This window comes from Hermetia illucens, chromosome 1 (assembly GCF_905115235.1).
Source record: "Hermetia illucens chromosome 1, iHerIll2.2.curated.20191125, whole genome shotgun sequence".
Classification (NCBI taxonomy): Eukaryota; Metazoa; Arthropoda; class Insecta; order Diptera; family Stratiomyidae; genus Hermetia; species Hermetia illucens.
In genome coordinates, this window is record NC_051849.1 from 38,518,990 (window position 1) to 38,546,348 (window position 27,359).

Sequence of the window (27,359 nt, forward strand, 5' to 3'; positions counted from 1 at the left end):
ATGCTTGCACCACCCCGGATTACTAAAGTCTTACAACAATAATAAATAATCTGATCTCATATTTAACTGACAATATTCGGAGTGCTAAGCAAAATCGTCTAAGTTAGGCGCCACTCCTCTATTGGCATACATTTTAGAACAATGGAATGATTTCTCAACGTAACCCCATAGAATCAACCACAACGGATCCAGTCATCATTATCATTGATCAACTGATCAACTTACAAGATCAAATCCAAAATCCTCTCCAATCTTTTCCAACCAAAGCCAACAGTCAACGTGTTAAAATTCGTTGAATTCCTCTTTCAAAAAAAGACATTTCAGATTATCTGTAATCTTGATGTCGCATCTATTTGTTGTTCTCTCTTCCAAAAATTGATCTAAGAGGATTAAGATAAATATTTCTTCAGCTAATTTGGATTTTTGCTAATTTATTTTTCTTGTTTTTGGTCTATTCTAGGTGAATACATTCGGCTGCCATTGCAACTTGACGAACTACTTCAGGACGTCTTACAATTGGCCGACTTGAATCCGGATGAACAAGAGGTGAGTGTGAGATATTAGTCATGAGGAAATTATTATATATAAAATATCTACTGTAAATCGATATGTTGGCCAGAATAGTGTATTGAGTGAAGCTTGATTAGAGTCTCGTTCAATCGCTTCAATCAATCCGATCCGGTATTCAATCCCCTTTTTGAATATTTTGTGTAAAACAAAACTTTATTAAAATCGGTTTACTGTCTGCCTGCCTGTGTGTCCGCCTGTCTGTCTGTCTGCCACACGCATTTTTCCCGGAGACGGTTCTAGCGATTGACATCAAATTTGGTGGAAAGGTGGAAATTTTGAACGCTGATGCATATAGTGAGTTACATCCTTCTACGTCGAATTTAAAGGAGGGGAGAGTCTCATATATGCAAAAGGGGGTGCAAATTTTCCTTACCAAATAGAGTCATGAGGGGTATTAAATGAAAGGTCTAGATTAGTACTTTCCGAAGCCAGTTTTAGTTATGCCATTTGTTGGAAAGATGGGGAGTGTGGGGGCTTGAAATTGACCATTTTTTTTAAAAATCAAGAAGCTGCCACTATATGGTGCTTATAATAATAATCGCTGGCGCAACAATCCATGTTGGATCAGGGCCTTGAAGTGTGTTAGAGCACTTCATTCAAGACCGTAACGGTACACTAGGAGGCAATGTGGTCAGCATTGCGCTCGCCCGAGATTATTACCCTGATTTGACTCAGGTACTCATTCACAGCTGAGTCGACTGGTATCCGACGTCAAATCACGATACAAATTCCACTGCCACCAGTAAGATTTGAACCGCGACCTTCCGCTACGACAGCCTCGCGCTCTAACCACTCAGCTATCCGGACACATACGGACACATATGGTGCTTAGGTTCTGAAATATCCTCCATAGCCATATCTATTCAAAGAGAGTTAATAATGGTATATTATCATAATTTTTAGTAATTGGTTACAAAACATAGAGCAGACTCATCCGAACTTAGATGTAGAATCTCTTCCCCCTAACTAAGATGTAGAATTCGGTGATTTTTGCCGGAAATAAAGGTTTTGCATTTTTCAGCAGATGAAGAACTAGGGTTTCATCTTTGTGAAGGTTGTCGTTTTATCACAGGAGTGTAATAGGCAAGCGATGTTTCATCTCTGGTAACAGTAGATCTTAGGAAATCCTCACTTTCCAATTCAAATCGATCAAGGAACTGGCAAACGCTATGGGCCCGATTCGGTTTGGACTGTTCTGTCAGTTTTTTTAGTACCCATCCTGGGCAGCACTTTCGGAATTCAAGAATTGCTGTATTTGCTACGTCTATAAATGTTATCTGGAGGGTTGTTGTTAGTCCGGAAATTTCCGGCAATGTCAATCACTGGTTTTAAAGTACAGTTTCTTTCCAATTTTTGCAACATCTCATGGGTACAAATTAAAGGTCTTCCACACCTCTGATTGTTTGCAATATTCTTTCTACCCTCAGTAAACTCATGATCCGTGCAAATTTCTGTTGCTTTCATAGTTTTATCACTGGCTAGCACAAAGGGTTGCAATCTTAACGTCAATTAGCTCCCGATTAATCGACAAGTTTCATCCAATTCGATTGACCCATCGCGATGAAGGGTAGATTCAGTACAAAAGTGCTGAATTGGCAATCTTAGTTATTTTGATGTTGATGCTCAAACAACTAGAAACAAATTGAAGCCAGGGAGATGACTGAAAATGTCGAGAATTCTATTTGAACCAAACTTTTCAAATAGGATCAGGTCAACCTCGGGTTTTTTGATGCATTAAAACCAATAGATAATAAACTTCCTTAAAATTTTGAAATAAGAGTAGACGCACCTTTGTAGACATGAAGAAAACCACCCTAGGAAAGATTTTTATATGCCCAGTTCATCGTAATGTCGTTGAGGACTTGTTGACGGTTGGACGAAATGGAGTATCGCCACTGATTGTTATTTGCTCTCAGGTATATTGTGGTCTCACCAACTATAACAATCAAATCCAAACAGTTTTTTGGTATCTATGTTTCGGCGAATGAATTCTTATGAAAGATCAACTCATGCTGTTTTTCGTGAAACTTCATTCACAGCCAGTAAGAAACCACAATGCAGAAGTCTTCGATAGTAATCCACCGTTTTTGGCGCATGATCTGGTGAACCTTTACCCTACATTTCTATCAATTTAACGCCTTTTGCGTCCAAAAACCAATTAATCTTGGGAGTTTAGTGGTAAGTCCAACATGGACTTCCATTCTCCACGCCAGCCATGCCAGAAGTGAGCACTACATTGCGATTCAATTGTTTGGAAGGGGGGATGAACGAGACACATATGTTTTGGAGACCTTCATTTTGAGTTAACTATTCTATTGACCCTGTATTGTTTATTGACCATGTATTCCGCTGGAACACATTCGTGATGCTTCAACACGAGAGTTTGGAAAAAATAATGAACCTAACGTTGACTTTTGAGGACTCTAGATCTGGTTTGAATTTGCTTATCTTTTTCCTCTGCTGCTAAATCTATGTGTTTCCAATAATTATGATGCAGCTCCTGAGTTGGTGCGATCCAATCAGCTACTTACGACGGTGCTTAGTGTTTTTGAAGAAAATTGAACTCTTTTTCAGCAAAAGATGCTACGATACATCTCATGCCCAAAGTATTCGCCAAAATCAGGACAGGAGAGGAGAGGGAAGAGTGGTAATAACCGAACAAAACTTTCTCCTCTTTCAATGTATGTTCGCGGTGTTTTTAGCAAATTTTTCTATTCGCAGACGGATACCGCTTCTTCTTTTTCATCAGTCTTTGTCTCGTTCACAAGCGCGGTCTGCTCGTCGTGATCGGTTTCGCCATTTGGTTCTATAAAATTCTTGATCTGGGTGCAATCGCGAGGCTATCAAATCCCTATCCAGCGTATCAAACCACCGTTATTTCGGCCGGCTTTTTGGTCGCGTACCACCTTCGGCTTCATTGCCGCAAGATGCAGTTCATTATCTTTTATTGTCGGCTAACACTCAGGAACATACAGAGCGAAAGGACGGACTGCATTGCGCTAAAATGTAAATTTGAGACATTGGTTGATACGTCGGTCACAAAGAACACCAGTTGTGGAACGCCACTTCATCCAAGTTGCAATTTCATAACGCAGTTCCTCATTGGCTGATAGCATTAACCCCAGATATTTAAATCACAGACGTGTAGCGCAGAATGAAGGAATATATTGTTCCCAAAATATCAGTATACTAAACACTGCAGAGTAAATACTAGCGAATAGAAAAATGCCGTATTATTGTCTCACTTCTTCTTAAAGTTTTCATTGTCAAAAAAATAACGTATGTGTTCGATGATCCCTGATTATTCTATAATCGCTTTATACCATGCGACAATTCGTGTTTAAGGCTTATTCAGTATAAACTCTTTCAACCTAAAATATGAAGTGAACTCTTTGTTCCTCTTTATTCCAAAAGTTCCTTCATAGTAAAAATTGTGGGGTCAACTTGTCAATATTAAGTTTTCTATTTTCTCTATTTTCTCAAGCATAGAGCTGGCCGGGTTGGTCCATCGAAGATGTCCCTCTCGCAAATTCTCTGCATGCCATGTCATATCGACCACTAATATCACCATAATTATAGCGTGTTATGTTAGTAATCTAACGCAAAATCTTTACGTCCATTACTGCGAAGCGACATTCATTGTCTCTGGTACCTGACCATCATAGGAAATGACGGGGAAAACAACGCTATTGGATTTTGAGTCTGAGACCCTCGTTGGTAAGTCGATCACAAAGAACGGAAGCCAGTTGTGGCGCTCCCCTTCACCCTGGTTGTGCAGTCCATCATTGGATTAGAGCACTGGTTCGATATCGCTCAGTTCATGGCAAATCGTTGTCATTGACAGTGATATCAACGGTTTCAATGACGTCGGTCTTAAAAAAAACTTTCTCTTATTCAGATTCAGTGGGAAACCGTGCTGCATGAGGCTATTATTATACTTTGTGGGAAGCTAGGAAAGCATCATCTGCATAGAGCCGTATGTAGGGCGCTGTGTTTACTCTAAGTCATTCAGTAACAAGCGGAAAAATGTCTAGTCTATTTTTCAGTTTTGACAAACCCCTGGTGTAGGAACAGGACTCTAGAAAAGCATTAGACTGCTCCAGGTTAGCTGATTTTAGTAAACAGGATTCCAGCCCTGCAACTATTAAAAAAAAACGAGAACTTCTTTATCGCTTTTAAGTCAGTCAATGCAGCACAAATCTCCCCTTTTATTCAAGATTGGATTGGGCTACACTTACTGAAGAGGAGCTACAGACAGTTACTTGATTTTCGGGAAAGGCTTGTCTATTTCCGATTAAACATTTTTGGCAAAATAATCAGCCTGTAAAAGTGAATACAGAATATTCCCTGATTTTTCAGGATTGTCCGTTGGATACCGCAGGATAATTTAATGTGTACCAGGTGTACAAGCTTACATCCGCTGTTTTTTTTTTTTCAAGAAAAGCACATTTTTTTATAGAAACCAAAGAAAACTTTATTCAAAATGCTGGCCCTTGCTATTTACACATTTTTTTCCATCTCTCGGGTAATTTATGGATACCAGGACAATCAAATTGTTGATATTTCGAGGCAAACCACACCATCAAGCCATTTTCGGACGTCTGCGTAAGAATCGGAGTGCTGCTCAGCGAGCGAGTGGCCCATAGATGAAAACAGATGATATTCTGGTCTGGTCTGGTGAATAAGCGAGGTGGGGTAGTATCTTCCAGTTGAACTTTTGTAAGTAGGTTCGAACTTTTTTCGACTTGTGTGATGGAGCATTATCATGGAGGAAAATCAGCTTTCATATCTTTGTTGATATTCCGGCCGTTTTTCATTCAGAGCACGATGCAATTTGATGAGCTGTTGGTGATAACGGTAGGCGTCGACAGTTTCACCAGTCTTCAACAGTTCATAATACACAATACCCCGCTGATCCCACCACACACACAGCATCGTCTTCCGTTCGAAGTGATTTGTTCTTGCAGAAAATGTCGCTGGTTGGCGGGCATCAACCCATGTTTTTTTCATTTAGGATTCTCAAAATAAATCAATTTTTTGTCGCCAGTCACAATCGGATGCAAAAACATGGTTTTTTTTCGTGTCTGGCAAGCAAGATTTTGCATGTGTTTTGGCGCCGCTCCATCTGCCTATTGTACAATTCATGCGGCACCCATTTTCCGATCTTTTGAACCTTACCCATTATACGTAGACACATGAAAATGGCTTGTTGAGAGACACCTAATTGCTTGGTGAGCATTTTCTGCGTTTGAGTATCGTCCTCATCCAAAACAGCCTCCAATTCGTGGTCCTTAACTTTTCTGGGCCGATTTTCACGCTTCTTGTCGCTCAAATCAAAATCGCTATCTTTGAATCGACGGAGCTAGCCCCGGCACGTTGTTTCCGATAGAGCATTGTCGCCGTAGGCCTCCACAGGCGTTTGATGCGACTCAGCGAGTGATTTCTTCAAATTGAAGCAAAAAAGCAGAGTTTCCCGCAAATACTTCTTTCTGGGAACAAAATTGGACACGATTATTGAAGAGAAAAAATATGTTTTTGTATGACATTGCTGATGATATGGACTGACAATTGTTGACAAATGTCGTACTAAAAAAAAATATGGCGTGCTCATAGCAGCTTGATACGCTCACTGACGCCATCTGTGAGTAAACAGCGGATGTAAACTTGTACACCTGGTAACTGACCGGGTATCATTCCTGCCCAACTTCGCATTAGGCAACCTTCAATGAGAGCAGTTTTAAACGATTTAAACGATGCGCTTACGTATAAAAGGGGGTTGAGCTTTTCAATTTGGAAAAGGACAGTCATTCTTCTTCAGCCAAATAATCTTTAAAAGTATACATTTTCGTGTAAATGATAAGGTCAAAAACCTGCTTGAAATCTCCCAGAGAATGAGATAATATTTCACGGACATAATCAGCATTGCACTAAATTTTGTTTCAAATCTGCTCCCGGAAAACATAATTGATACAAAAGTTCAATTTCACAGGAATAGTTGGAGTGGTTTCTAGAAACCCTTCTCCAATTTCTTCAGGCATCTATGATCAAAAGTAATATTTAACCCTCTCCATTTTTTTAGAACCACCAAGAACCAAAACCGAACCCCGACGTAAAACTTATTACCGAAGAGAAACCGTCGACTAGCGGTTCGGGAGCGTCTTCATCATCATCCAATGTTGTGTCTACATCGTCACTATCTGATGAAGCAACAATTGTAGAGCCTCCACAATCGGAGGTGGAAGTTGCATCAGCTCAGTCGGAACTTTTCAATTTGGACAATGCCGACGCATTAGACGAACTCGATATGATGATACAATCGGCTGGATCTTTCCAGCATCATCGACCTGGACAAAATTATGGTACGAATAGCGTTTTCCGCCAATCGGGATTCCATCATCATCATCATCAGGTAAGTGGCTTTTCGTGATTCTTTTTTCGTCTAGATTTAGATTTTTCCATTTGAATTGTGGGAAAATGTCTCAAATTAAGTAAATGGAAAATCCAGACAATGAGGGGATAGGAATCATTTTAATAGCTAAAAGGCATAGGGGCACAGAGTCACATATTCAAATTACTGTCATAGGTGAAATTAGTATCTTTTCCGGTTCTTTCATATCTTAATATAGTTACGGAGGCAACTGAGCATCTATGGAACGAAGAATGGGTTTAAAACAATTTCTTTCGTTTTTCCCCAGCTTTGGGTAAAACATGTCCTTATTTGAGCTCAGTATCCTTGTTTCATAAAAAAGAAATGATTCTAGAAAGGCTTATTGACTTTGAACAAGTGTGAATTCGAATATACGTTTCTGAAAGTTTGATGATTGATATGTACTAAACCCAAAGCAAAATTTTAATTATTTTCATTGAGAGTTGTTCAAAACTCATCAAGAAAGGAACCCTTGGATAGTATTGAATGTAGTTTAGAATATCGTCGAACAGATTTTTTGTCGTCGTTGCAGAAAATCTTCAGATTTTACAGCAAATGTGCACATTTCCTGATGATGCAGGAACAGAACATCAAAAGATTCCCTAATTATGCCAAATCGATTCCACGAAACTTTGAAAGTGAAAAAAGATACTTTGCTCAAAGTCCAAAAGGGAGTGATCTTACCCTTTCAATCTACAAGTTTTTTGCTTCTGCATTCAAGTAGACCTTAAAAGTGTGGCTAGTTATTCCTTGTCGGCAACTATGCTTCATTCACCTTGATACCAACTTTCCACTTAAAACTTGAATGTAATCAGCCAGAAGAACAAACATGGCGCCGCATCAACAATTAGTGCCTCCTGCAAGATAAACCCTATAATCATAATTACAAAAAGGTCCAAAACTACACATCTACGCGCCATCTTTTCCACAAAATAACGTCTTTCATCTTTGTTTCGATAGTTATCAGTGGAGTGAAGCCAAAAAAGCAAACCGTCCACTTTTTTACTTTGCTGTTTTTATCTGGTTTTGGTATAATCAAAAATCGAGAAATCGAACACACTTTTCAATAGGTTTATGATGGTCTGATTGTGTGTATTTGTTGGCGAGAAGGGGCATGCTGAGGTTTTTAGGTATCGAATAGTTTGGATACAGATATTACTTTTGGATCAACTACATAGGTTGAAAAGATTTTGTAGATAGTGTCCGGGTTTGGTGATTATACAAAAATCAGTTCTTATCTTGTAAGGTTGAAAGAGAGTCGACTGACAAAAGTTTTTTAAAAAAAAGTTCGTCTTTTTAGTATAAGATGAAATGGTGATTTGACTCACCACATTGATTTTCGGGTTTAACTATCGCCTGAATTGTGAGACATTGCCATTTAATCAGAAATAGTTCTAAAGACAATTGAATATCTGTCTTGTCTTGTCTTTTTTGAGCGGTTTGGTAACTTGTATTTGAAGTGAAAAAGAAGAGGTTTCCCTTTTTTGGCAACAATTGGGTCAATCAAAAACATACCGGATTCAGGAAATCAGTTGTTCCCTTCTTCGGCGTCTCGGTCTTTACGATGAAATGAACGCTTCCTCCTTTTTCATCTTAGATAACACAGTTCTTCAGGAAATTACCTCCATAAATATGTTATTTCGGTCAAGAAAGTCAGCTCACCACACTAAAACTATCGTGTTTGCAAATTTTCTCTCTCCTTGAAATGGAATTCGTATTCTACAAAGGTCGAAGTGAATATAATGTACAATTTTGCAGAAACAGGAAACTACAAATTATAGAAATCGACGAGATCGGAGTTTCCAATAGAACAGAAAAGAGTTCGGTCTAAGAAACTCAATAGAGAAATTTTTTGGTAGATTTTTTTCGCTCAACTCAATATTATATTTGAATTCATATCCATGAAGTTTAATCAAGCAATTTATCGTTTTCTGATTTTTTATTTGTGAAAAAAATGTAATAGGGTACTAAAAAAACCCTTCTTGGAAAGTCGTTTTGGGGATTCGATTTTCCAAAAAGGGGTTGGTTTTGACTTTAATGTCTTGAAAAATGTGCTAGTAGAAAACGCATTATTTAGTTTTTCTGCCCTGTCTTTCTCAATTTGAGACATATACTTTAGCAATTACCTATGATAAGGTAGTCGCCATTGTTTGTTGGATTGCGTCACACAATTGTCATGGGTTTAAATGTAAAGCATAGAGAAAAAAGAATGTAAGAACTAAGCTTGGAAGGTTTATAATAGAATGAATCCTCCGAAGAATTTTTGGCCCCCTACATGAGGATGGACGATTCCGTAGCCTACATAACGACGAAATCTATGTGCGATACCATGACCGTCAAGTTGTGGATAAAATCCGGCTCAATAGGATACAATGGGCGGGAAACTTAGTCCGTATGGATGAGGATGATCCAGCCCGGAAAATCTATAAGGGCAATATCTATGGTAGAAAAAGAAGACGAGGCAGACCCTGCTTGAGCTGGAGTGACGGCGTAGGTCAGGATGCCAGATAGCTTTTAGGGATATCGAATTGGTGGACCTCGGCGCAAAACCGAGAGGTCTGGAGTTCCTTATTAAGGCTGGCCTAGACCGGATACCGGTTATTGCACCGTTGATAATGATTATTTATCATGTGATCCAGAAGCACGTGTAATGTTTAAATTAATACTAGCTCCAATCCTAAAATTCTTTTGAACTGGTACAACTAGAATTGCGAACTACAGGCACTTTTTGGAGACATTCTCTATACTAACATGGAATAACTTTTGAGTATGGAATTAAATCTTCCTTCTTAAGAGTGACCACGTGGGCAAAAGCCGTTAAAAATCAATATTTGTGTGGGGGCTAATTCATCATTACACAAAAATATTAATTAAATTAAGATATAAGACTTTGTTGTGTAATTCAGTTGTTTTTGGCTAAAAAAAAAATTGCGAGCAGCATTTATGGGATACTTGCCCTCCCTACATGCCCTTCATGACTTGGATTAACAGATTTAGAAGAACCCAAAAAAGTAAACGATGTGCTGAGTTCATAAAAGATATTTGGCTGTCAGATAATTCTGATAAACTTTAGCAAATTAAATGTGAAAAAGATAGTTAATGATAAAGTATATCTCAATTTTCGCTCTTTCTGGCGGCCTTTGGGCCCTTTTCCAACTTTAATTAATGAGTTGGCATCAGTACGTATGCTAATTTTTGTATCTTTTGATGATGGATACGACAACTGAGGATGTCATTTTTTTGGATGTCTAAGCCTAGGTTTCTTGGATTACGCCGCTTTTAACAGCGAAATATCTCCGTTCCCATATCGGGGAAATGATGTTTGTGGCCTTTGCCATTTCGACGTACAAAGGGTAAAGTGGGCGACAATGCTGTAAATTTTAGATGTAAGGTGTTCATTGTTGCGTTGACTGCAAAGTGCGGCGACTATTAAAATAGATAGTCACTGAAAGCAATCGTATCGATTCTATCAAGGATCATCATATATTTTGCTTACGTACGATATGATCTTTAGTTATAGATCCAAAAATCAACACTTCTGGTTACGTAGTCTATCGAACTCGTCTTTTTTTACCTGCATCGATGAAATTAATTCCATCTGATAAAACAAATAAAATTTCAATAAAATTATAATTTATTATAAATTTGGATCAAATAATAAGTACATTTTCCATTACTTAATATCAAAAATAGATGACAATGAATTGTAGATGGTTTTTCTTTCTGTTGAGGAATGGGCTTTGAATCGAAATCAACGGACTTTTTAACGTCTTTTTTGTTTCGTATTACTTCTTGAGGATGCTGCAAGTCCTAAGTCCGCACCCACTTGGTGACGGACCGGACTACTTGGGAAGCGGACTCAGGACTCCCAGCATCCTCAACAAAAAATTCACTTCGGCCTGGTTTAGGTCTGGACCTATGACGGATTTCACTTGAATATAATTCGTACCCATTACGCGTTCGCGATTATATCTAAGGGGAGCGATTACCATCTGTCGTTACTTTCGGTCACGCTGCTCCCAGGGCAGAGGTGAGGAAACCGTCAGTCAACTTTTTCGTTTTTTTTCGTATTACTGTTTTTCGAGGGCTCTAGATGGCATCAAATGTCATACATTTTCAATAATATTTGCGCCGGGGAAAAGTACGGACCTTTAACGTATTTTGGTTTTGAACCATTCGCCACCAACCCTATTTTCTATATTCTTAACTTATCCTATTGAAATATGAAGGATTATTACATTACATGCTTTAAAAAATAGTAAACTTACAATGCCGCTACATTCTGTCACCATATCTAGTGAGCCCTGCATTAATGTGCCTTCGTAAACAAATAGAACCTAACAAACTACAAATGTCAGAAACCGTTATGTGCCAGCATTTCATGTTTACTTCTATTTTTTTCTCCATTTTAATTGAAAATTAATTCAGTTCGTTCGCTCCAATTCTATTTGAATTTCCCTCGCCGAACTAGATGTAATCCTCAAAGTTTTTTCGACTTTGCAGCCATATTTTAGTCCTTGTTCTTCTTCCTCACGTCATTGACTAGCACAACAACCACATCCTACCCTCCCACCAATTTCACACAAGGGAAGCTCTGATTACTTTAATGCTTAGATATTGCCCATTTTATTAGGGTTTAGCCGTATGTGTTCCATTTCACAAATAAATCCACCAACAATAAACTTGTGAAGATTCTTTTAACCTTTACTTACAACTTCAGTGTTCAGAGGATTGATATCGCCAAAATGTCTAACTATGTGCTCCGACGACTTGCTATAACGAACGATTATATTCATTACTGTCGCAATCCGGACAAACCGGGGTGACTGGAGGAGCCTTAAAATCTTTTCAAAGAACGAAATTCCTGTAATCCAATTTTTGAAAGGATATTTGTAGGTCTCATTATTCCTATTAATTATTCTCTGGTAGACTTTACTTCTTTGATGTAATCATTTTGGTTATATTCTTTCGCGCCTTTTCTAATGTCTAGATAGATTATTTTAGGAGTTGTGAGGAATTCAATTAAGTTTATTATGTGCTAAGGTAATTTTGAAAAGGTTTTTTTTTTAGTTAAGCGATTAGGCCACTGTAGAAATTTAAAAAAAAAACCGTCTTTTGTTTTTTTTCCTGAAAATTTTTGTGCAACTCCTTTTTGTTCGATGCGAACATACCGGCGAAATGAGTGAGCACTATTTGTTGCGGACTAGAAATATGACTATACAGTTGTGGATAATCTATGCTTCAACCAGGGGAATCCTTCTCGAGGTAGAAAAAGTATCCTTTTCGATAAAAAGTCAGTATTTTCCCGAAAGACTGTATTTTAATAAATGTAACAGTACCACAAAGTATCGTTACATGTCAAACATCGATACCGTCAACTCATCCCTCAATCAACTGCGTACCGCTCTATATAGGAAGCGGTGCATATGCACATGTATTCATTAAAATACACCTCGCTACCTCAAGACCTCTCATTTATGTTAAAATGACGAAATGGACATAGCCTGTCATTTTCGTTTTCATTTTCATCCTCGTTGTCGTCGTCAAGACCATTCAAAAATGTCGAGTATTTTCAGGAAAAAGCACTTAGTATCCTCTCCTTGAGTGCACGCCGGACGACCTCTCCTCTCGGCCGGCCAGAATTCTTATTATTTCAGTCAATAGTTCTGTGTTATTCTTCTTGGCATTTTGAAATGATCGGGTCTTGGGCCGACCGGTCGGCTGGTCTGTCTGTCTGTCTGATTGTCTACTCACTTATATTATGCACAGACCATGGGAGAAGGTAAAAAGTGGTATTGAGTCCGCATAGCGGCGCAACTTGCCGGTGAAGAAGTTCAAATCTCAACAACGTGGAGTCGCGTCAATTATTTTGAGTTTTTGGAGATCAAGAGGTTAAGGTTGATCTGTGGGCAAGCAATGTCGGCAATTGGGGCATCTGCTCTGAAATGCAAGGCATGGTCGGTTTTTCGCGGAGATGAAAAGATAAATAAATCAGCATCATTCATCTTTGCATGGTCTGAGCCGGATCGGAACAGTGCCAAAACTTCTTTCCAATCAATTCCTTCTGCGGTCAGAGGATTGATCTGATAGAGCCAATTGGTATTTCCGAATTCCAGAAAGTTTCAGTCAAGAATGGAGTTGACTGTACATCTTTTAGTTGACCAGATTGAGGGGCTCTTTTTTACGGGATCAGCCAAAATCGGGTCATTTTCGTCCATATCTCTGCAAATGCATATTATTAATGTAATTGTATCTTCTCGCGGCCAATCAAACAGGCTCAACACAAAGACCAAATCCGCTTCTTCGCTTGAAAAACAGACCATGCACCTTCCACTTCACAAAACAATCACAAAACGCATCATCATGCAACGCAAAGTGCATTTAATTTTCGCCATTCGCTCCCAGCAATTTTTTCCCCAATTCCACGAAGAAAAAGTTAAGAAGACAATGCCAAAGTCAATTTCCAGCAATTTAATGTCAATTTGAGTGAATTGTTTTTTGTGATGAATTCAATTTCTGCTCTTACTTTAGAAAGCTCGAGTTGAAAAAGGCTGTCTTGACTACACTCGATCAACGTAAGGAGGCTGTTGGGCTGCGAGTGCATAAAAGCACTTCATTTCACGCAATTAATGAAGTTCTTGCTGGCAACTACCAAACGAATGGATATTTAATTACCGACACATTTGCCCAGCTTGGATGAGGGTAAAAACGCGCCGGTGATGGTGATATTATTATTGTGTTTTATTAAACGCTTAGAGCCAGCTTGGAAAAATTTCATTACGCATTATGCGTTTGCTTACTGTTGGCCACTTGTCCGGAAAAATGGATAAAAACTTAATACACGATCTGACACTCAGCATCAGCGAGTCGTGGACCCAAGTGGTACCGCAGATTAGTTGGGTATCTGAGAACATCGTGTTTCTTGTTTGATAACCTTGAGGGCAATTATTTTACAATTAGATAAAAATATTTCTTCCGAGGAAGTGAAAAGATAAAGAATTGAAATGATTAAGTTTTGAGTTTTATTAATGGACTTGAATGCGCGCCTATACTGGTATATGGTATGAGCCTTATGATGAGGTTAAGGTTACGGTCGTTGAAGGTGTTGTTTGAGAGAGTTCATTCGCGTCTTAGACGTAGTGAATACAAGACGCAAGCAAAGATTCACTAACGGTTAAGGTGTTTGGTGTAGCAATACCGAAGGACGAAAGAGATACTCTCGTGATGCGTTGCTTAGTACGACGCACAAATATGAATCGGTTATCTTCATACATAAATTCTACTGTGCGTTGAAGTTTCATTGAAAGAAATTGTGTAAGTCGCTTTCCTTCCTTCCTTGCATATATGTTTCGTCTACAATGGAACACTGGATCGCTCTTGGGAGATAGAATCAGTTCAACATTTGTTGGTTGATCTCAGTCTCACTATCGTCAGCTAAGTGCAATAGTTCTAACGTAGCACCTCTGTCGTTCTGTTCTATGCTCATGTATGGGGAATCACATACAAATATTCACTGATGTCCTTCTGTTTAACACAATCTACAGGCGCTAAACACCCTCAAAAGATTGGTAAGATGAGTTTCGCACTTTGATTCCATTGTAAAAATAAGCTTGGCAATAGATGCTATGCGACCTGTCAAATTTCTCTCTACAAACTAGCTCCTGTGGTCCATAATGACCTACCGGAGTAGCGTTTTAGCTACTCATTAATTTACTTCCATTAATTTACTTCCTAACTTTAAGCCGCGTGCATAGTTTAGTTAGTTTAGTTTACTGGGGGGAGCCGCAGCTCCGAGCACTCAGGCCATTGTTAGGCCCATTGTACTATCCCCCTAAATTGCATATTCAATGGCTTCCCGCCAACGGCGTCCGCAGGCTTTAGCGGATCTGAGAGCATTCTCCAGAGGCAGAGAGTGTGCAGATTCTTCATTGAAGAAAACCTTACCAAGGTGTCTTCGCCTGAGATCTGAGGAGGCCGGGCAGCTGCATAAAAAGTGCAGGGCTCCTCCTCCTTCTCACATTGGCTGCAGATAGGCGCATGACCATGTGATTGGCCGCCTTTCCATGCCCCAATGTTATCGAGTTCTGCGTTAGCAGCTTCCTGCTGTTAGCAAAGTTCAGTTTCGGCCACCAAACGATGAATGCATACATCAAAACTGGTTTTATTATGGATGTATATATCCTGTGTATCCGTTTTGGTGAAAGTTCGCAGGTCTTACCTATCGCATTCTTACAGCACCAGAGCAATCTTCAGGATTTCTGATATTGTTCATGGATATGGTGCATTCACGTTAACTTGGAGTTGAAATGAACTCCTAAATACTTGACTGCTTGTGCCAGCTGGATTTCCGCCCCTGCTAAGGTGAGTAGCGTATAGCTGCTCCACCTGACCTTCCTAGTGAACACAACTAGTCCAGTCTTCCTAGCGTTCACCGTGAGTCCATTGCGGAGGCAGCAACTGTGGATTTCATACAAAGTTGCATTCAAGCGGTCACATACTGTGTCCGCAAACTTACTATTACGGCTAGGTCGTCCACAAATGCCTTCGCGAAGACTTTTTTGTCCTCCAAGAGCCACAGCGGTCAAAGGGTAGTATAGGTCCCGGGGCGAAACGTGGATTGGTACCCACGATGGAGCATAAAACCTGGGAAATGCCTGCTGAACCAACACCAACAGCTCTACTACCAAACCCTATCTCCACCTCCACGTGGTGACCGCTGGGAGCTCTTTCTTGACGAAAAGCTACAGACGGAGAAGGATGAAGGCGAGTCTCCCGCGCCTAAAAACGGGACAAATTGTACCAACTGGTCCTCCAGGTTGGGGGTTGGGTAGGGCTGACAACCCTACACGGAAAACAACCGTTACGAAGCCACAACAGGAGCCTCGGATAGGACGGATATTAAAACGACGGACCCGGCAACGACAAAGGAACAACGATTTGCGCATTTTCTCATGGAACGTGCGCTCCCTGTACAGAGATGAAGCTGATAAGCAGCTAGCCGATACCCTGTCCCAATATAGGGCTGATGTAACTGCGTTGCAAGAGATGCGATGGACAGGGACCGGTTTCCTGGAGAAGAGCCACTACACCATATATTATAGCGGCCATCCAGTAAACCATGTGCTCGGAGTAGGTTTCTTAGTCAGCCAAAAAATGAAACCTGCTGTTATCGGCTTTGAAAGTATAAGCGAACGGCTATGGACTCTGCGCTTGCGAGGCAAGTTTAGAAATATAAGCCTCATAAACGTTCACGCCCCTACAGAGGAGACTGCAGAGTCGGAGAAGGATACCTTCTACGAGGCAGTAGAAAGAACCCTCGAAGCCTGTCCCAGATATGATATCAAAATCATACTTGGGGATTTTAACAGCCAAGTAGGGAAGGAGCCCGTATTCAGGCGATACGTTGGCTCCCATAGCTTACACGAAAAAACAAATGATAACGGACTGCGGACTATTCAATTAGCAGGGTCACACGAAATGGTTGATGGAAGTACCTGGTTTGCGCGGAAAGCGGTCCACAAACATACGTGGGCCTCTCCAGACGGGACCACTTTCAACCAAATTGACCACGTGTTGATCGAACGCCGCCACCTCTCAGCCTTGATGAATGTCAGAACATATAGGGGGGCCAATATAGACTCGGATCACTATCTCGTTGGCATGGTGCTCCGAGCTCGAATAACAATACCACCTAGAATCCCCTCTGACAATCAGGTGAGAGTGAACACTGAAGCCATCCACAACACAACCCTCCGCGACACCTATAAGAGGGAAATGGATGCCGCAATAACCGCATTCAATAGAGGACCTGGAGATGAAGCATCAACTAATGATCTTCACAAACACCTGAAGAACGTTATCATGGATACGGCCACAAATATACTTGGCCCCAGCCGCAAAAGGAGTCGGAACGGCTGGTTTGACGATGAATGTAAGCTAGCAACGGAACGGAAGAATGCCGCATACCGAGTAATGTTGCATTCTCAAAGAACGCGGGCACGCGCAGAGACTTATCACGAACTCCGTCGAGCGGAGAAGCGACTTCACAGACGGAAAAAGGAAGCCTGGGAGAACCAACAAGTCTGTGAACTAGAAAAGTACAGGGAGCAACCGCACCAGGCGCGGAAGTTTTACCAACAAGTCAGCAGGATGAAGCCTTATACACCTCGATGCTCATCCTGCCGAGACAAAGAGGGAAATCTGATTTCCGACAGAATGGGCATATTAGAGCGATGGGTTGAGTACTTTGATGAGCTACTGAACAACCAGAACATCGGCGAGTTGGAGGTCCCGCCAACTGAAGACGACGGACAAATACTGCCACCACCAAGTTTAGGAGAAACAGTCCGTGCAATTCATCGGCTAAAAAATCATAAGTCGCCAGGAGCCGATGGAATTACAGCCGAATTGGTTAAATATGGAGGCGACCAGTTACACCAAGTGGTTCATCAACTTGTGCTCAAGGTATGGGACAGCGAATCAATGCCTGACGATTGGCAGCGAGGCATAATCTGTCTCATACATAAAAAGGGAGATATCACACAGTGCAGCAATTATAGAGGTATCACGTTGCTGAGTACCATCTATAAGATATTCTCCACTATCTTGCTAGGCCGGATAGCCCCATACGCCCAGAACATCATTGGCCCATACCAAAGAGGCTTCACTCCAGGCAAATCAACAACAGATCAGATTTTCTCTCTGCGGCAGGCGATGGAAAAACTGTTGGAATATGGACAACAGTTGCACCATCTGTTCATCGACTTTAAAGCCGCCTATGATAGCATAGCCAGGGTAAAACTGTACACGGCCATGAGGGAATTCGGTATCCCGACGAAATTAATAAGACTGACTAGGCTGACCCTGACCAATGTGCGAGGCCAGATAAAAGCAGCAGGATCACTCTCAAGACCATTCGACATCAACAACGGTCTACGACAAGGGGATGCGCTATCATGCGTCCTCTTTAACCTGGCCCTCGAGAAGGTGATCCGTGATGCTGAGGTGAATGCAAGAGGTACGATCCTCTTCAAGTCCACCCAACTACTGGCCTATGCTGACGATATCGACATCATGGGAAGAACCACCCGAGACGTTCAAACTGCCTTCATCCAGATCGAGCAGGCGGCGCGAGATCTTGGGCTGCACATCAATGAAGGCAAGACAAAATAAATGGTGGCAACGTCAGCACCGAAGACGAATCAACCAACAACATCAAACCGCACTGGTCAAACACAAACACGAACAAGAATAAGGATAGGGGAATACAACTTTGAGACCGTTGACAATTTCTCCTATCTAGGGTCGAAAATCACAACCGATAACAACTACGATGATGAAATCCGCGCACGGTTGTTGTCAGCCAACAGAGCCTACTTCAGCTTACAAAGACTGTTCCGCTCGAAACGTCTCACCATAGGGTCAAAGCTCTTACTGTACAAGACTATGATCTTGCCAGTCCTCATGTATTCCTCGGAAACTTGGGTTCTTAGCAAGAAAAATTGCGAACTCTTGGCCGCGTTCGAGAGAAGAATCCTCCGAAGAATTTTTGGCCCCCTACATGAGGATGGACGATTCCGTAGCCTACACAATGATGAAATCTATGAGCGATACCATGACCGTCCGGCTGTGGATAAAATCCGGCTCAATAGGTTACGGTGGGCGGGTCACTTAATCCGTATGGATGAAGATGATCCCACCCGGAAAGTCTATAAGGGCAATATCTATGGTAGGAAAAGAAGACGAGGCAGACCCTGCCTAAGATGGAGCGATGGCGTGGGCCAGGACGCCAGACAGCTTTTAGGGATATCGAATTGGTGGACCTCGGCGCAAAACCGGGATGTCTGGAGTTCCTTATTAAGGCAGGCCTAGACCGGATACCGGTTGTTGCGCCGTTGATGATGATGATGAAGAGCCACAGCAGGGTATGCATAGAAATCAGTGGAAATGATAGCACAACTCAAACATTTCCATCCGAATTTCGATGCCATTGTGTTTTTGGTGAATACTTCGTCTTTTCCAACATTTTACGATGAGTAGTTATGGTTCTTTGGAGTTACTGGATTGAGACCTCTTGGTGCGAGTACAAGAAGTTCTATTATCAAGGTTTATTCTAACCCTGATCTGCGCCCTTAACCAATCACCAAATTTATTTGTCTCTGAGGAGAGGCGAGATCCAAATTTCATTTGAGAAAAATGTAATGAAAGCTTCCAAAAGCGATGTCGGGGTGGCATCAGTCAAATTTGTCTCGACAGCCAGGCAGTGGGCATTATCAGCACTAAAGGGCAACATCATAGTCAGTTGGTGTGGAATTCCCACCAGCTGCTACTGAAACTTGGCCGACTGAATAAAAGGTTCCTGGTATGGGTACCAGGGCACTCGGCTCACAGGCTTGCCCGCTAAGATCATTTCTGAAAAGTGAAGTTACAAGGGTTCTCGCAACGATTTTAGGGGCTGTGCATTGGGACTCATAAAAGGCTTGATCTCCTTGGCTCCTTGGCTCCTGGCTTGGTCTCCTCTACCAAAAAAATCTAATCTAACCTGGATTTCTGAAAGATCGTACGGCATATTCAAATGCTATCGTCTAAAGAAGATAGGAGCCTTCGAAATAATAGATTCGCATATCAGCTCCACACCAAGGGATGTTATGTGTAGATCAGATTTCCTGAATCATATATTAATTTCCTAGAAATTAATCTTCAAAATGCCTTGAAGAACAAAAACCATCAAAGACTCTTCTCTTGTAGCCGAACGTTGGAAGGCCTCTCGCGAGAATTGTTTGAGAGATTCGAAACACGCCAAACCAGAAGACGTTAAGGTAAATGTCAAATCTATCCGGTGGGCCCAAAAAGGTGGTATACTTGACGACTTTCTGCGCAGCTTCTCAAAGCATCTTGAGAACGAAAGCAGTAGTTTCTTGCCTGGTACCAACATCTACCCTTGAAGAGAAGGCATGAGAAAACAGCGAAGAAGCGAAATGATACACATCCTGCTAACGAAAATGCATAGGAGCGTAACTACTTACAAAGTGTATACAAAAGCTGGCTTGTTGTCCCCCGGCAAACAACATCGAAATAGGGTCTCAACGTCATGGTATTTCAGTATTCCGATACATCTGGCATTGATGCCACTGGGGTTCGGGATATTGTAAATACAGGGATGTAACTGGTGAGTTTGTTTCATTTGGACGCAGGACTCTCACACTCCGAACAATCCTGTGTCTGGTTTTTGGGTTTAATAAGTAACCAGACTCAGACGGGAACAAAAAAGTTGTTAAATCACTAATGAACTCAACGATCAGCAGCTGTTTCAGTGTTCGAAAAGAGGCCTCGCATGAGAATTATACTGGTGAACAGGTCAATTGGCAATTTGTGAAAGAATTGCCGCAGGTTTCAGCGGATTGCCCAATCTGCGAAAGATCAAGAAGGTACGCAGAATACAAAGCTGACAAGTAGAAATCCGGCCACGAAATCAATAGTCATAAACGTACTAATGGCATGAACTATTAAATGATATTGATGGGAACCCACAAAGTGGCAGGTTTAAATTAGCCACCCAAAAGATCGAAGCTCAGCGATCACTCTGTTCCATGGTAGCAGTTAAGTTGGAGGAAACGCTACAAACATTTTCTTGCTGTCCACCTTTCTGAGTCGACGCCATCGATGGAGGGATATGCTTTCAGGAACTGGAAGAAGCGGTTAATGTTCTGGAAGGACAAAGAATGCCGGGAACGGATGGTATCCTCAACGAAGACTGTATTTAGGCATACACTGGAGGGGGCCCTCTCAGTATGTTGCACTTAGGGGGGAGGTGTCTGAGAAGCTCATTAATCCAAACGCTGTTGTGAAAACATAATAGCTTTAGATCGATTTGATCCATAATTTATGCAATCGAGGAGGTGATGCCACCGGCCAGTTAAGCTGAGGCACACAGCACTCAATTTCGACGAATGGCGCTCCTGGAATGACCTTAACCCCAATTTTTTTTTCCGAAAATATTTACTTTTCCGGGCGTTTCTGCGAGCCTAAGCTCACGTTTGTAATAATTGCAAGTTTTAAATGAGCAACTGTTATCAAGAAGTAAAATACATCGTAAATTCTGGGTTGATGGGCCAACATACTTGACGCGCTGCAAAATCGCTTTCACGTTCTAGGGTCCTTTTTGTGGATATTAAACAGCACTCTCTGTAGACTCCCCTTGCGCCCGTTTTAATTCAAAATACTTTCCGTTAGAAGACGCCAACAAGAAGTGAGATTCTCCATCCTAATCTCGGTGATTTATCAACGTTCTATTGCCGATATTTGAAAAACTAAGACAAACTCAGCCAATGTAAATTAATACAGTTCCTTCGGTTTTTAAAGCGTAATAGGACGAACGGATACTTCCAACAATTCTAAAAAAACCAAGATGCTGTCCTTGTGGGAGGATTGAACCTTGTATCTTATTACATCATTTCAATAAGAGCATTTTTTTATTTTTATGACCATCGTCATCTCGTTAATATCTGAATTTGCAAGTCAAATTCAAAAGTTTCCCAACCAAATTCAGGTTTCTTCGAACTATGATATTTTCTGAATTCTCCAAACAATTTCAGGATTTTCCAAACTCATTTTCAGGATTTTATAATGATTCCTTGATTTGCAGGATGGACCAGCGAGGGTTGACCTTGCTGAAACTGGTTGGTCAGTCAATTGTTAGAGCCGAGGGATGCCGAGGTTTCCCAAAAATTTTCATTTCAAATTTAGAATTTTGTCAATATTTTCATCATAAAGTTTTGTACCCCCTTTGTGATTACTGGGTAGGAATGGAGCTGGGTATTTATGAAAGGGGCAGCTACCAAATTATTTATAATAGTTGATGCCGTGCGGGGCGTAGTCCTTCCTTTTCCGAAGACTTCAGAGACCTTATTCGGTCGACCACAATATTTGCTTCTTTTAATGTTATTCTCGACTTCAGGGAATTCTGAATTAGAAATATAGCCAAATGAGATAGCATCATTGATTTGGCTCTGTGTCCTTTCAGCATTTTCTCCACACAGTATTTCAAAGAAATCAACAATTTCTGTCTTGAACTTTTTCCAACGTATACTGCCCCTTTTGCTTTTCTTCGGGACGTTGTAAGTCTTTCGATATTTTTTATGAGAATATAATACATGGCTTTCAGTTTCAACCCTGAGATTGGAGCCGCTTCTTAGAAACTATATCCATCTTTATAGTCAGTTGAAGTCTATGGGATATTTCTTTTTAAGGTTTTGTTGTCCACACAACTAAAAGAGGGGACAATTTTTTTTTCACCGAATATAGCCATGTGGGGTATCAAATGAAAGGTCTTGATGAGTAGATTCCTAAGCATTAATTTCGACTTTGGTTACAAGGTACGGGGATCGGAAAGAGGTTAATTACTTCAAGGACCAATTCTCAACAACTACTAAATCGAAAAATCTGTAAAACTTACTCCCGAAATACTCTCCGTTACGATATCTGCTCAAATAAAGTTAGTTATTGAATATTAGTATATTTTGAAAAGTTACTGCGAACCCCCCTTAAGTTCATCCTAAATCCGTAAAATGTTGCAATATTATAGGTTTTAATATGAAGCAATATACTGGAAAGTTCGAAAATCCTACCATTATTAACAAAGTAATAGTAGCGAAAATTTGCCTCTTTCGCATCAAATTACTATTCCCTAAGATGTAAAATGAATGCATGAATATTCAATGTAAATACACTAAAAGCTATTTATAAATGGAATCATGGTATGCTCAAATATTTGTGCATAGAAAATCAACAAAACCTTTCATACCTGAAGCGCTGAACTTCCGGTTTCCGACTTGTTAATTATTTTTCAAACACACTTTTTTACGTCTGCTCGTCAGTCGCTTAGACTAAGTTTAGTCCTTTATACCAAGGTATCTTACAAGTTCTCAGGGACCTATTTCCATGAAAAGCTCTGAAAAGACTTTGAACAAGATACACTCTGCGGTTTCCTTATCCTTTTCTAAAAATTCCTCATTAAAGTCATTTACCGCTTCCAAAGCAACATAATAGCTCTAGTCCTGAAGGTGGTGCTAATTTTCTCTACGTGTTGAACAGCTCTCCGTAGTCACTGAACATGTGAGAAAGCCATTTCGACTTCTTTGCGTTCCAAGTATATCTGGATTGCCAAGCGACTAAATGGTTAGATCATGGTTCACAACTCACTGGCGAGAAAGGGATATACATAACGAATGTCGGTCGATTCAACTGAAAATGAGTATCTGAGTTAGGATAATAATCATGGATGGACACAATGTTACATTGCTTCTCAGATATTTCTTGAACTGAACTTCAGGACTTAAGTCCAAAATTGGACTATGGCGCCATCGATTATTTAATCTAACAACGAGGAGAGTCAAATAAATTCTCAGTAAACTGTGTCTGAAACTGAAAATATGACTCGCACGTAAAGTTGCCGTAATGACTACATTTACATTTTTTCGGTCATTTGATTATCTTTTTAAATAAAATTATTGATATTATTCTCCCAAATGTCAAGTATTACCTGAAATTCCACCACTTTAAATATCCATTCCTGGGAGCCAAATTTATTACGTTTACATAAGAAAATCGCGAAGCTTTCTTATCTAAAGTGCAATGTTTCTGATCCCTGATTGTCTATTCATTTTTAATGATATCTCATGAAGATCCCTTATCACTGTATTCACTCTATTTTATGGAACTTACTTATTAGTCAATAGTTACTTCATTGTTTTGTTGCACTTCTTGCCAATATCTACACATCTCGTGTTAAAAACGATTAAAATTACATAAACTTCTAATTAGAAAATAAATCGTTTACCTTTTTGCAATCAGAACGTAGATTCCGGTGCCACTTTATAGTTTGATAGCCATTTACCACCTGCTCACGGCAACTAGTGGAGTTGATACCGATCGCTCACCAAATGTGACATAAGATCAGGGATTAACTTCTTACTTTGTCGAAAGTGTAATTGGTGTCCGTCTATGCGATCAAGATTTTTCATCTATTATGTGCATATTAGATCCGTTGAAGATTATTAGATACAAATTAGAGATATTGTATATTGCCCAGTGGGAAATTATGTGGTGTTATATAACCTGATGGATAGTTTGGCAGTTGAACAGATGTTTCTTTAATAGAAATATTGAAATTTGGCTCCAATGCTATGCTATAACATATAATATATTTTATATTAGGTCCAATAGTAGCAGAGTTTCCGAAAGGATGTAATTTTCTTTTATTTCACATTTATGAAGGGATAGTGCTTAAGACCCAATGCTTCAAAAACAAAACTTGAAAAGATTTTCACCAATTTTTCCTTGGAAAAAAGGAAATCCTTATTCTTTATAGAAACATTGAAAAATTAAAAAAAAAAATAAATGGGATTCGAAAAAAAAATATAAGTTTTCATTGGAACAAAATAAAAGGTCTTTAACAAAAGTAAAAAAAATTATATTTTTGTCGAAAAAAATTTGTATTTATTTTCCAGAGAGGAAATGACAAAAAGTACCATTGAAGTTTTTCTTTATTTATTATGAATAAATACAATTCTGTAAAAAAAAATGAATATAAAACCAAAAAAATGTCGCAGAAAACAAAACAAATTAAGATTCATGTATTTTAGGAAGTGGAATTTTAGTTTTTACGGAATATTTTTTTATAATTTTCTATTTTTATTTTTGTTTTATTTTTTATTTTCCGATATTTTTCATTTTTTCGTTGTTTTAATTTTTTATCATTCTATTTCTTATTTTGCAATTGTTTTTTTTTTTTTATTTTTTTAGTCTATTATATGTTATTATATATTTATATTTTTCATTTTTTTCAAATTTTCAGTTAGTATTTAATATTTTAAAATTGTTATTTTTTATTATGATTAAATACTTTTACTATTCATTCATTACCTTTTATCTATTTATGCTAATTTGAAATTATAGCTTATTTAAAATTTTATCATTCTGGTTAATTCGTTTTATAGTTTATCTCAATCGTTTATGCGTCATTTTTCATTTTTTGTATGTTATTCTAAATATATTTATATTCATTTATATATGTTGCTTGTGTCCTTTTCCATATATACCTTTTTGTTAATTGATATGGATTCAAATCATACTATATATATTTATATTTATGAATGTATCATTCTTATTGATTTATTTTCTCGTCGCTTCAATTGGAATAATTTGAATTTTGAAAGAAATGGAGAAAATATAATAATAAATTAAACATTACTATTTCTTAAATTGCATTTTAAATTGAAAATCATTTTTGAATTTTCTTCCTTCATAAGCTCATAATGCTTAATTTTACATATTGCTCAAATTGTTACAATTGTTGAATAGTTACAACGTTAAAATTGATACTACAAATCCTCAATTCAAATATATGTCTATTCAATTCTCAATGAATTCAACGACTAAGATACGAAAACTTTGTCATTTTCTCTCTGGTAAAGCAAAACTATTCCTAAAAAACTTCCATAAAATTCTTCGCAATAGTATTAGTGACGACAGGTTCGCATCATATGGACCCTCTACCGTCTTTTAAGAGTTTTACTAAACAACATTTGCGCGGCTTGTGAACAAGCCGGGAATCCATCGTCAGTCAGTTAACATGCTAAAGTCGAAAATGATCCATCATAACTCCTATGCGATCGTTAGAGTTAACGTGTTGTTACTACTCACTTACTGAAAAATCACCTGGGCCCCAAGTGCGGCTACAAAACTACGAGTAGTTTTTCGTGTTATGGTTTATTACTCATATGGAGTACAGTGCAAGTATAGAATAGTGCAACAAAACGATCGCATCACAATCATATGCACAACAAAATATAGTTATTAAAAATCACTTAACGAGAAGTTAAAATTTTTGAGTTTTTTTGTGTGAAGTGTACACTTATGAGATTAAAGGTGCTACCTGGGTCTTTCGTGAGAAGTTTATGCTGTTGGTAATGAATATTGTGTCATATCTAATTGGATTACCAGAAGGTTCCCGTCTAGGTCCATGATTGATTACTTTACACGAATGGACATTAGGACGTGTGATAACGTATTAAATGTAAATTATTGTAATATGAGAAGCAATTGGATGTAAGTATCATTTGAAGTGTCTGTTTAGTAGGATTACTAATTCTAATTTCTTTTAAATCTACCTTTATCAATGTACTGAATGGTTAGGAGATGTTAGTACTGTAATGTGCTAGTACAAGTGTGAAAGATGATTTTTAACGTGATCTTTTTTTTAATGAAATTTCACAGTGATCCCTGAGCATCTAGAATATATTTAGTCCTTATCACCAACATATAGTCCAGAAGACAGCTAAAATATCAATGTATCATTCAATGATAAAATTACCATGCTTCTGCTGCTATTTATGTTAAATACTCGAAATTACTGCTTCGCCTAAGGTCCTGAGACTCAGCATCAAGAGCCTAGAATGATTGAAAAGAAGTCCTAATCCCCTGAAAAGCCTGGCAAGAGTTAAAGCATAAATATTCAACCGACACCGATGGCAGAAACGACTATCTTCCTTATTTTAATTTTTTACTTTTGGCGTCCCTTCTAACTTAAACAGAAGATGAAAATTTCGTTCTATTTGACGCCATAAATGCCCAATCTCAGTCTAGGCTAAAAATCCAAAAAAAAGGGGCTTTTTAAAATTTTATATACATTTATTTTAGTTAATTCATTTATTTTTTTTTTTTTGTGGACCACGAGAAGGTCTCATAATACCAACTCTTATTCTTTGCTTTATTTTTGTCATTTTATTTTTTATCTTTTTGTCTTTTTGTTTTTGTGATTTTAAAGGAATTTGTCTTCTTCTTTTCTTATCTATTTTCAATTACTTACTTTATTCTCAAGAAATGAAGAAATTAAGAGAACCTTATTTACGTGCAATAAAGCATATACAAATATAACCTGAGATTCAACTAGTTTCGCTTCTAAGATAAATCTGAGAAAATACACTTAAAAAAAAGCAGAAAAAAAAATTAAATGGCAATTAATTCTGGTTTTCGGATCAAATGATTTTATGCAAAATCGCAATTCTCCTGTTTCCACGCATTGAGTACTTGCTTGATGCGTTTTTCATTCATTTAAGTTTTTTTATTTTAATTTCAAGTCGTGTACATAAAATTAGCAAATAATTGGCTCGATTACAATTTCAATCAAGGTCAGATATTGATTTTGTTCATTATTGATCCGACACTTTATTCTTCTTTGACACTATATCGCGAAAGTAGTTTTCCAAATTTTTAAAAACTCAAAAAAATATATTCCTCCTAATCATCACTCTTTTTTAGAAGCTTAGGAGATCCACATAGTCTCTTCTTTCTTATTCCTTTT

At 38.9% G+C, this 27,359-nt stretch overlaps 1 protein-coding gene across 3 annotated transcripts in view; it reads left to right on the forward strand.

Moving 5' to 3' along the window:
• LOC119646429 (segmentation protein cap'n'collar) overlaps positions 1–27,359 on the forward strand; it is a 332,005-nt gene that overhangs the window by 242,562 nt on the left and 62,084 nt on the right. For all 3 annotated transcript variants that reach the window (XM_038046878.1, XM_038046877.1, XM_038046879.1), the window contains 2 exons: positions 461–546; positions 6,650–6,979. In XM_038046878.1, coding sequence (XP_037902806.1) covers positions 461–546; positions 6,650–6,979 — 416 coding nt within the window. The remainder of the gene's footprint in view (positions 1–460; positions 547–6,649; positions 6,980–27,359) is intronic.